The 11336-nt window shown below is 40.2% G+C and overlaps 3 protein-coding genes across 4 annotated transcripts; 2 read left to right on the top strand and 1 right to left on the bottom strand.

Annotated features, from left to right (window-relative positions):
- Window positions 1-439: 439 nt before the first annotated feature.
- LOC119121460 (signal-transducing adaptor protein 1-like) lies at window positions 440-5108 on the bottom strand. Of its 2 annotated transcripts, none has more exons than XM_037249037.1 (13): window positions 4939-5108; window positions 3386-3457; window positions 3167-3286; window positions 3031-3087; window positions 2810-2952; window positions 2306-2437; window positions 2148-2217; window positions 1888-1990; window positions 1716-1811; window positions 1298-1354; window positions 1182-1214; window positions 841-1002; window positions 440-714 (listed from the first exon to the last, which is right to left on the bottom strand). In XM_037249037.1, exons 1-13 carry the CDS (start codon window positions 5023-5025, stop codon window positions 662-664), a joined length of 1185 nt encoding a protein of 394 aa, XP_037104932.1. In that variant the 5' UTR covers window positions 5026-5108; the 3' UTR covers window positions 440-661. The 2 variants fall into 2 exon arrangements, with proteins under 2 accessions (XP_037104932.1, XP_037104933.1); XM_037249038.1 differs by having other exon boundaries at window positions 862-1002; window positions 4939-5091.
- An 877-nt stretch (window positions 5109-5985) lies between these two features.
- LOC119121465 (ras-related protein Rab-11B-like) lies at window positions 5986-8379 on the top strand. Its single transcript, XM_037249044.1, has 5 exons — window positions 5986-6118; window positions 7111-7306; window positions 7382-7575; window positions 7666-7746; window positions 7910-8379. Exons 1-5 carry the CDS (start codon window positions 6079-6081, stop codon window positions 8053-8055), a joined length of 657 nt encoding a protein of 218 aa, XP_037104939.1. The 5' UTR covers window positions 5986-6078; the 3' UTR covers window positions 8056-8379.
- A 299-nt stretch (window positions 8380-8678) lies between these two features.
- Window positions 8679-11095, top strand: LOC119121464 (ras-related protein Rab-11B-like). Its single transcript, XM_037249043.1, has 5 exons — window positions 8679-8825; window positions 9498-9693; window positions 9769-9962; window positions 10265-10345; window positions 10421-11095. Exons 1-5 carry the CDS (start codon window positions 8786-8788, stop codon window positions 10564-10566), a joined length of 657 nt encoding a protein of 218 aa, XP_037104938.1. The 5' UTR covers window positions 8679-8785; the 3' UTR covers window positions 10567-11095.
- Window positions 11096-11336: the final 241 nt, after the last annotated feature.

The following is an 11336-nucleotide window of genomic DNA, read 5'->3' as shown; positions in this document are numbered from 1 at the left end:
CTTATCAGTAAAAATATGAAAGAAGGTATGGAAATACACGTTACACCAAAAAACAAAAACAATTCACCCTGTATTGTCTATCAGATAATAAAGAAGCGTAAAGAAAAAGTAAAACATATGTTGAATGTTCTGGAAATTCACTTTGGCAGAGATAATAACCTAATTACCCTTTAATGAGCTCCTCTATTTTTTATTTAGTAGCCTCCCCCACAAAAGACTCTATCAAGGTTAAACAATACTCAATGGCACAAAATAGATTTAAAAAAAACTTCTGCAAACGTCAGAATTGTATTTTTATTCATGCAATAGTTACTGAGAATCTCCATTGTGTGAGCCTCACTACCTATTGTTGTCTTGTGTTGGTAATTAAAGGTATTACGCTTTACTTTGAACTCTAAATTTAACTGTGCGTGCGTAAGAAAGCAAACACAAAATCACATCATTATTAATAACTTTTATTGACATCAAGTCGAACAATTTACATTCAGTAAAAATCTAGTCAAAATATATGGCCTCTATGTACATGTGTGCCCACTCTCACATTCGTACGTACAATTCATATCAAAATCAGAGGGAAGGGTGGGAAAGTGCAGAAGGTCGTCATGGCGACAGATTTATTGCCAAAGACGTTCACATTGATCGGTAGCGGCGATCGCCTAGGTCAGTCGACACACTTGGCCCTCTTCTCGAGCTTCAGCTTGAGTTCCGATATGGCTGCAGGAACAAGTACACCAACACTCATTATTTGTGTTTATCATAATGAGCAGTCATTCCAATGGCAATACTTTTATTGGACTTGGGATTTTAAATAATTTGGACTCTAACTAGCATGCAAATTACCAGCAAATAAGAATGACGTACTCGGGCCGTGGGGCTCTGTAAGGTTCCTCATCCTGGAATCCCTGCTGTGCCTGGACCTGGTGGCAGCGGGAGATGGCGCCAACTTGCGAGGAGTAGGCGTTGGAGTTTTGATCGATTTCTCGTTTGCTTTGTTATCCGGCTCTGCGTAGACAGAAAATCACATTTAAATACAGGCTGAAAATATGATCTGTTCTAATAGATTCTATAAAACTACACGTCATCATATACAGAGATGGGATGGAATGTTGTCCTGTGTTTGCCAGCCAATGCAAACTTTCCCAAACAAAAAAAAGTTCCATGAGAAAAAAAAATAGACTCACCTGGAAGCCGCTCAACCGTGGAATCTTTGTGATCTGTAAAGCATGACAACAATGAGTCAGTAAGAACCCAATAATGATGCCGCGTCTGGAGACAACCACAAGATGATAATACTCACTCTTGTCATTTACGTAGAGATTGTCATCCCAGTCTTCACTCGGCAATCTTGACAAAGCTGCAAATAAAACCAGAAAGGTGTCATTATTTTTTAAATCTGTAAATTAGTGACAACTGCAACAATCTTCTCATAAGGCTCTCGTAAATGCGTTTTGCACTATGCAAAACCTGATTATTTATCTTTTCTTTTCCTTTTGTGCCGCCCAACACACAAAACAAAAAGATTTCTATTTATGAAGCTAAAACTTTCTTCATCTAAGTCCTGTGACTTTTGTTTTTATGGGCTTTTTTTTGTTTCCTAGATTTTTCCAGAGCTGTATACAGTAATATATATTTAAAAAAAGAGGTTCATAATAGGATTCTTCAGAAAAAAAAATTCTTTTCTGTCTTTTCTGATGAGAAACTGGGTGTGTTTGTACCTTGTTTAGCCTGTTGAGACGGCAACGTAAGATGCGTGTGCGTAGAAGCTCCGCGCACCCTCTTCTCTCCATTTTCATGATCCACACTAATGTAAGCTGCACAAACCAAAATCAAGAAAAGTTCATAAAAAGAAGGCGATGGCGCACATAGAAAAGATTGAAAAGTTCTTACAGATGTTTTGCTCGTAGGTTTCCTCCCTGGTCAGCGGGATCAGAGCTCCATTTGTAGCTTCCGAGAAGTACTCGACGATCTCGTGTAACGAAGCGCACGAAACCTACACGCATACACAAAGAATGTCACTTTCACTTTTACGATTCATCCAACGGCATGCGGTCCAACGCCCATCGCAAACAATGGTCATCAATGGCCTTCATTATTCTTCAATAATAAGCTGTTGATGAGAATTGATCTGATGCCAGGTTTCTACTTACGGGATCGTGCACATCGATGGTGAAGCCGTCATCTTGCCTGCGGATCACCCGGAAATGTTTGAAGATAGGTCTGATGTAAAAAAAAAAAAAGAATCAATTGGTTTGTGATGTGTGAGTTTTTAAAATATGTGCCTGATTTGGCATCAGTGCATGCTTACTCATTCATCTCTTCCCTGGTGCTGATAGCAAAGCCGGTGGTGTCCCTGTTGGGCCTCAGCAGCATGTTTCCTCGGCTGGCCTGACGTTCCAGCAGAACTTCTGCCTCCACGCGGGACACCGGGTGGAAACAGCTATGGTGACAAGCGAAATGGAACATTTGAGCATTTGACATCCAAATACAGCAGCTAATGAGAATCAAATGCTAATATGCTAACAATTAGTATTTCAACCTGTTACTGTCGTTAAAACCAAAATAAAAAGGTTTCAATAACTCACGGCGGGTACTAACTTCTAGTATGTCGCAAAACATACAGCACATACAAACAAGTTTAGTCAGTTCCTTTTCCAATGTATACAAGCGGAACATGTGTTTTGCTAAGTTAATAACACCATTGTATGTTGACCTATTCGTCACACACCTTCACCTATCGTAAATGATTAACCTGTCACAGGCCATTCATTTTTTCCGTGTCGTGAACATTGAATATATGCAGTGTACTCACTCTGGCATTTCCTTTGCAGACTCCATGTCTTTCGTTGGAGAACATTGTTGCGCATTCCGGACTCGCTCCTTCTCCTTTTTCACCACCTCTTCCAGCATGACCATCTGGCCCGGCAACAGGTTCAGCATTGATGGCACTGATAGCTGTAATAAAATCGATTGTAATTTCATGTAACACGCCAAATAATAATCTGAAATATTATTAACACAAGTGAAACAAACCTCAGACACAGATTGAATGAAGCCCTTCCAAAGTTCTCGTGCCTCTGCATTCGGAGCCTGGGGAAAAAAAAAAAGTTTCTTTCTCACGGAATGAACTTGCGTGTATATGCGTTGTGTTCATGGACTATTTTCTCACCGAGAATTTGACGTCGCTGTCTTTGGTCTGCAGGTTCAGTTTGGCTGTGTCCAATTTGTAATCCATTGTATTATCGTCTGTTATCATGATCGGCCCGCTGAGTTCCACTTTTTCAATGTACTGTTGAAAGAACCGCACACGCATCAGAATCTCGGAACCATCAGTTTATACTATGCTCGTGAAATCATGTATTATTCTCAATGAGTTTAAATGACTTACGTCATTGTCCCTCTTCTCGTTAAAGAAGTAAAGCGTGTTGCCACACAGACAAGTCCAAAGCTTGCGAGATTTCTACAGGGACACGCAGGGGAAAATACGGTTAGATAACATGAAGCGATGATGGAAAAATGATACAAAGAAATGTTCCCTAATCAAACAAGCCAAATTCATATCATCATCTGTTTCGTGTTAAAGGATGGGTTGTAATTGCGTGTGAATTATCATGACTTGGACGGAATATTTCCACAAGCTGCCAGGTTGGGTTGGATACATTCCAAGTCTCATTATGTCAAGACGAGACAGTTAGACCAGTTTTGTTGGGATAAAACTGGTCTGTACAGTACTGTATATTTTTATACGCTTCATATGTTGCAATGTTCTTATAATTTTAAGTTGTATTTTACATAAAAAGCATGAGGTTAAATTCATATTGATCCATCTGAGCGATTATTGTTCTCAATTTTTTTTTTTATCAACTGTTAGCGTGTTAGAGCTAAATTATTTAGCAAATAGTATCTGGAAGATGGCAATCCTTAACTATTAGCTTAATTGTTAGCATTTCACCTCTATTCTACATATTTGATATTCTTTCTTTACATGGAATGGCCTGTACAAAGGGGCCATTTTGTTGGCGTGTTTCCTTGGTCATTTGCACATTAGTTCATATGAGTGTGTGTAGATAATTGACATTTAATTGTTTTTGCTACACTGCAATAGAATTGCGCGTATCGGCCCGTGTTGCAATCCCGCTTCTGTTTCTTGCACCACCTTCACCTTTGTTGCTCTATACTCGTTTGTGGATTCGGGACAAACACACACCCCGACAGAAATAATACACTAAAAGCCAAATATAATATTAAACACCATTGTGGAAGCCTACAGAGGCTCGGTAATAGTTTCTAACGCTGAGGTTTCCTTGACTTTTGAGAGAGATTGGCAATGGTGGCAATTTGAACGTATAAAAGAGTTGATTGACAGCTGTATATTTATCTCTTTTTCAAATGGATGACAAATTATTCACATCTTGTGAATAATGGTCTAAATCAAGATTTGCTTCTAATTTTGACACATAAGGACCAGGACCATTATTGCCGATTCATCCTTTTAACATTGGGCCAACTCAACTTTCCAAGACAGCGACCAGGTTTTACCTCCAGAAGATTCAGAAAGTACCTTGGTAGTAAATGTTGTTTTGTTTACTTTTTAAATATACATTGATTAGATTTTTTTTTCTCGCATGCATACATACTTAAAATCGAATCACATCATGTATAAAATCCATAGTTTTACGTGGTATTGCTTTTTTATCGTCACGGTGAATTGATAAACAAATGGAATTAACCCTTTGACTTGAAATCATGACAAAATTACATCTTACTATATATCCATGTAAACATTGTTTATACGTCATTATAAACTAAAAAACACATACATTTGAAAACATAAACTACAACAGGTTTACATGCATTGATTTCAAAACAACCAAAAGTACGTGACCCACTGACTTGAAGTAATAAATGAACCATTTAGATTTGAATGGTTACTCCATTTACCTTGTCTTTAAAAGACCTCTTCTCCAGGTATCCTTCATGATATAAGTGTGGCATCACGATGAAGGGCCGCCCTTGTCGCTTGTTCATAGTGAATAGTCTTCAGCACAAGAGCATGTCCTCGATTTGACTAAGAGCCTGGCACTCCAGTCACCAAAGATATAGTTTGCTCTTCACCTCGGATTGGTCCAGGGAGGGTGCGTGTGTTTGTGCACGTCCCAAAGGATGGAAAGCACCTGCTTTATGTCAGAAAGTTGAAGAACAAGTGAAACTGGACGTACTCGCTTTTCTTGTCCACGGAGCCATCAACTTTACACATTTAAATGATGAAATTATTTCTTGAATGAAACTTTTCACACAAATGCATAAATGCACGGAATGTTTGAGTCTAGATTGTAGGAATAGAAATACAATTGCCTCTATAAATTGTTGCAGCACATTTGAGTAACTTTGTACCATGTGCTCAAACATCATTATGTCATATGACATGTGCATTTCAAACTTTTTCAGTTAGTATTTGTCAAAAATAATAAATGAGCATAATTCCTTTATTCTGTCATATGTAAAATTTGAAAACTGATCATCATCGTCTTCATTCATAAGATTAAGTGACAAACTAATGTAACACATTTCCGTTTCCCCCCCATTTTATTAAATCAGTCAAAAATGCTTAGTAATTGTCTTGTTGCTGCTGTTACCACTTTTAGTATTATAGATGTTTTCATTGATTGGAAGATTTTTAGAATATATATTTTGATTTTGATATTTCTATTTCAATTAAAACAAAACAAAAATCATTACAAACAGTAACGTCTATGTTGATCACAATTGCTGCAATAAATATCAACTATACATTACTTTTTTAAATATCAATTTTAAATAATTCAGTTTTTCAAAAACGTTTCTTTCTTTCTTTTTTTTTTTGTTTAAACAAATCCTAAATTTCTCAATCGTCCTTTTAATCATATGTTGCTCAAATTAAACACGTATAATTGGTTGATGACGGAAGGCGCATCCGCTTCGCACTGCATATCACGTGATACCGACGTCACTTCATGTTTCCGGATGGTGACGAATAGGTGACGTTATTGCCTTGCGTCCTTGCTCAACTGGAAGACAGACTGACTGACCGTTAATGAAAACATGGCGAACAGAGACGACGAATATGATTTCCTATTTAAAGGTAAAAATGGCTTCTCTTTACTTGCTTTGATAAGCGACATAGGACGATTAGCACGAGTGCTGATTAGCATCAGGCAACTAGTGCTAGTGGCATCGGCTAACGCTAGCTAGACGCTCTGGAATCTTTTTTTTTTACGACCTCTTAAACCCTATTGCCGAACATGTCATCTCGTTGAAACATTATAGAAACGACTATTAACTTCTTAAGTCACTATATTTGCATAGAACTACAGTGTGTCGTTCTTATTTGCACATTATACATCGTGATATAATCAAGCAAGCTAATTGCTAAGACTGATTCACTTCATCAATTTGCCCAATCAACAAATTTGTATTCGTCTTCTCATAATTTCCACGATGTGGAAGGCAAAGATAAACACACTTAACAGCCCCATAGGCGCACAACTCCTCTTAACCGCAGCAAAAAGATGTGGTTTTGATAAGTTGACAGCTTTGTAAATTGACACTAACGTTTGTATTGCCTGAGGCGAAAAGTAGTTGAGGGAACGTTTCAGGTGCCAAAAGTTCCACTGAGTCACTGAGACTACGTACACCTAGGTGGCACTTTCCACGATGGGTTTAATAAAGTTTATATCTATCTCTTACAGTGCTGAACCCTTTTGAAAACTAATGTCATATGCGATTTCTATTTCAATGAATTCTTATGTATTTTTTAAACAAACACAAGCAATTAAATCATCTGGATTAGAATTAATGAAAGGGAAAAAAGTGGTCACTGAAATGCGTGGAACTAACCTGAAATTGCCCCCCAAAAATTGACCAATGAAAATCTGAAATCTTGCGCTTTGAATTGTGCTTTAATAAATATATTTTTGAAAATGTCCTAATGAAACCGACCTTGATAAAAGAAAATTGTTGCAATTATGCTGTACCAAACGTCCACTGGGTGGCGCCAAAGCAACTTTTTCCCATTATACATAAATAGTGACAACATCAAAAAACATATAAATTTTCCTTTTTTCCCTTTAACAGTTGTGCTAATTGGAGACTCCGGAGTGGGCAAGAGCAACTTGTTGTCACGCTTCACTAGAAATGAGTTCAACCTGGAGAGCAAGAGCACCATCGGGGTGGAGTTCGCCACCCGCAGCCTGCAGGTGGACGGCAAGACCATCAAGGCTCAGATTTGGGACACGGCCGGACAGGAACGCTACCGAGCCATCACCTCGGCGTGAGTGTTTCCCGACTTTCCAGCTTGGCCCGACACGTTTGCGAGCGAAGGAGCTGACAGTGTTTACGTCGTCAGGTACTACCGGGGAGCGGTGGGCGCTCTACTGGTGTACGACATCGCCAAGCACCTGACCTACGAGAACGTGGAGCGCTGGCTGAAGGAGCTGAGGGACCACGCTGACAACAACATTGTCATCATGCTGGTGGGGAACAAGAGCGACCTGCGACACCTCAGGGCCGTGCCCACCGATGAAGCGCGGGCCTTCGCTGGTATATTCACATCCTTGCACACAATACAAAACAATTGCACTGTAGTAATAGTTGTAATAAATGATGACTTTGAATGTTCTTCCTGAACAGAAAAGAACACACTGTCGTTTATTGAGACATCAGCGCTGGACTCCACAAATGTAGAAGAGGCCTTCAAGAACATATTAACAGGTGGGCGCATGTAAAACTCCATTTTACAAATATAATATTTTCTGCATTTTCTTTAGCCTTTCACATTCTCACCTCCTGGCATTATTTGTGGAAAATCTTATCTTTTTTCAAATGGAGACACAAGTATAGCAGTTTTTTTTTTTTTTTTTCTCTCGGGCCGCAGAAATCTACCGCATCGTCTCCCAGAAGCAGATGGCCGAGCGGTGCGCACACGATGAGTCGCCGGGCAACAACGTGGTGGACATCAGCGTGCCGCCCACCAGCGACGGCCACAAGGGGCCCAGAGTGCAGTGCTGCCAGAACCTGTGACCTTTATCATCGCCGACCTTCATCCTCATCCTCCACACTTAGGTCTCTTGGGACGAGCACTTTTTTTCCCCCCCTCCTGTCATCGATGATACGCGTTGAATGTTGACTGAACCGCCATCATGGAGCATTTCAGCGCAGACCAAACAGTCTAAATGCAGTCAAGCAGTATTAGTGACTCCCCCATGCCTCTTTTTGCATCATGCCAAATATATTTATAAAGTATTGTCATTATGTATTTATTGAGCACTCATTGCTTATAGTCGCCACTTTTGTTGTTGAAGTTTTCAAAACAGATTGTTTACAATAAAATGATCAAAATCCAAATGTCTTATTTTTACATTGCCAAACTCTAAACGATGCTTTTTCAAAGAAAAAAAGAAAACACACAACATCTAATCGTGTTGTATAACATATATTTGTAAATAATGTAATATAATATTTTGATGAAAAGCAGGATTGAAAATGGGTGACTAATAAATTCTAATGTAACAAAGTGGGTCATGGATTCGGCGCAATGGCGTCTTCATGCATAGATTCGTCCCATGACTTCTCTACGAGCAGCCGATTCGCCGACACAACTGTCAATCACACACATCCAGATTCTAATTGGTCGAAAGTCACGTCCTGTATTGGTGACGCACCATTTTCCTGCTTGAAGGCGGAGTTTGACTGTTGGGCAATATTTGGAAAACTAACAGCCAGACCCCAGTTTCCACAGGAAAAGAAAAAAATGGGAAACCGAGATGATGAATACGATTATCTATTCAAAGGTAAGACCCTCAGGGAACGGAAAAACATTAACCTTCGACGCTGGCGCTCGTTATTAGCCCGTAACATGAGGAAGTACCACAAAACAACGGTAATGCTAAAGTTAGCTCCCTGAGGAACGGGAAAACACAAGTTGCCCATCGTTAGAAAAAAAAGACTCCATGTTATATTTTAACATAACATACTTAGACTAACACTGCCTTAGAGGCCGTGGAGTCAAGCGTTCTGGGAAACAGTTAGTAGCTAGCAAACTGGATCACAATAAGTCGGCACCCTGCATGACGTCAGTGAACTTGCAATAGGGGCAAAACACGTAATAGTGAGCTGTGTAGTCAAGCTGAGCTCATTTAATCGTTCAAATTATATAATTACAATGAACCTTTCGAGGTGCATGGGCTTTTAAAATAACAAACTCTATAACAATAAACAGACACCTATTTGTTTTTTTTATCCACGAATTCATCTAATGGTAGTAATTGGTGCCGCCCCAAGGAAGTAATATTGAGGTATTATATTGTGGCTTCATGACTAAATTAATCCTGACTGTTGTCTGTTTTGCCAGACTAATACACGATGAAATTAGTATATTAGATACTTTTGGGATGCTCAGTTTGAATATTAGAAAACATTCCCATACATTTTTCACCCCTATTGTTCTGGATGGTTGCTTGCAGTTGTGCTGATCGGAGACTCCGGGGTGGGCAAGAGCAACCTGCTGTCACGCTTCACCAGAAATGAGTTCAACCTGGAGAGCAAGAGCACCATCGGGGTAGAGTTCGCCACCCGCAGCCTGCAGGTGGACGGCAAGACCATCAAGGCTCAGATTTGGGATACGGCCGGACAGGAACGCTACCGAGCCATCACCTCGGCGTGAGTGCTTCCCGACCTTCCAGCTTGGCCCGGTACGTTTGCGAGCGAAGGAGCTGACTGTGTTTACGGCGTCAGGTACTACCGGGGAGCGGTGGGCGCTCTACTGGTGTACGACATCGCCAAGCACTTGACGTACGAGAACGTGGAGCGCTGGCTGAAGGAGCTGAGGGACCACGCCGACAACAACATTGTCATCATGCTGGTGGGGAACAAGAGCGACCTCCGACACCTCAGGGCCGTGCCCACCGATGAAGCGCGGGCCTTCGCTGGTAAATTCACCTCGATCAAGTTTAACAGCTTTTCACCTAAGTTGTCTAACTGTGAAAAAAAAATGAGTAAAAATAGGCATTGGGCGGACAGAAAATTTAATAACTGATTAATTCAAATATTTGAGTAGAATAAATTTGACTTCTTTATGACTGAGATGAAGTCCAAAGACTGAGTTTTCAGTCCCCTAAAATGTTGACCCATTTCATGTACTGTCTGCAAATATTTGGAGTTTGACCAAATATGGAATGAAAATATTCTTTCAAGACGTAAACCATTCTCGGTGCTGCTTTTTACATGACAGAAAAGAATACGCTGTCATTCATCGAGACCTCCGCCTTGGACTCCACAAATGTGGAAGAAGCCTTCAAAAGCATCCTCACAGGTAAGGAGGAAAGAGTTCTTTTTTAATTTCTGTCATTTTAAATGTTTTTTTTAAACATGACTTCCTCCTTGGCAGAAATCTACCGCATCGTGTCCCAGAAGCAAATATCGGACAGATCGATGCACGATGACTCTCCGGGCAACAACGTTGTGGACATCAGTGTGCCACCCACCACCGACGGACAGAGGTGGAATAAAACGGCGTGCTGCCAGAGCTTGTGAACTCTTCTTCTTTTTTTGTCCCCTTCTTGTTGTTCCCTCTCACTTCGACTTCAATCCCATTCCCAATGACCCCGTCGCTTTGAGAGCGACGGTGAGGGGATGTAAAAGTTTCTCCATTCCCAGACATTGGAGGTGTGGACTTGTACTCGATGTCTCAGAGAAGACACGATGCCCGGTAACAGAGCAACCGTTACCGTCTTGACTCACAAGAATAAAAGCCATCCAGTTTTTCCAAGAACACACCAAAGCAAGACAAGTGATTTCATGTTAAAAAGCTTACAATGGACCGGCTATTATGCTTTTGCATGTCCAATCATTTCAATGTTTATCTTTTTTATTTGACATTTATTCCATCTGACAACATTTCAATGGTGAATGCTGCATTTCAATGGTATGATGAATCGCACGCTCTCTTGAGCAACATCCAGTAATTGTTTGACCAGTGCAGGGAAGGATTTGTATGACTTATTTGTGTCGGATATTTCTTGTGAAATTTGCTGATGCGTCAATAAAGCTCACGTCAAATGTATTTTTGGAGCCGTCTGTCGGTCATTCAGCGTTTCCCGGCAAAATTGAACAGAGTTGGGAGGAACGTATTACAAGAGTGACGTAGTTTACAGGAACTATTCCTCGCTGCTATGACACAACATTTACTTTAAATGTTATTTAAAGAAATGTTACCTCTAAAATGCTAGTGTTTAAAAAAGAATCCATATGCATTACTCTGATGGGTTCCGAGTTAAGGCCTGGTTATGATGCCAGATGGTGTT

The sequence above is a fragment of the Syngnathus acus genome, chromosome 4, assembly GCF_901709675.1.
Source record: "Syngnathus acus chromosome 4, fSynAcu1.2, whole genome shotgun sequence".
NCBI classification, from domain to species: domain Eukaryota; kingdom Metazoa; phylum Chordata; class Actinopteri; order Syngnathiformes; family Syngnathidae; genus Syngnathus; species Syngnathus acus.
The sequence above is the reverse complement of the archived record's forward strand: the minus strand, read 5'-3'. Positions and strand labels throughout refer to the sequence as shown.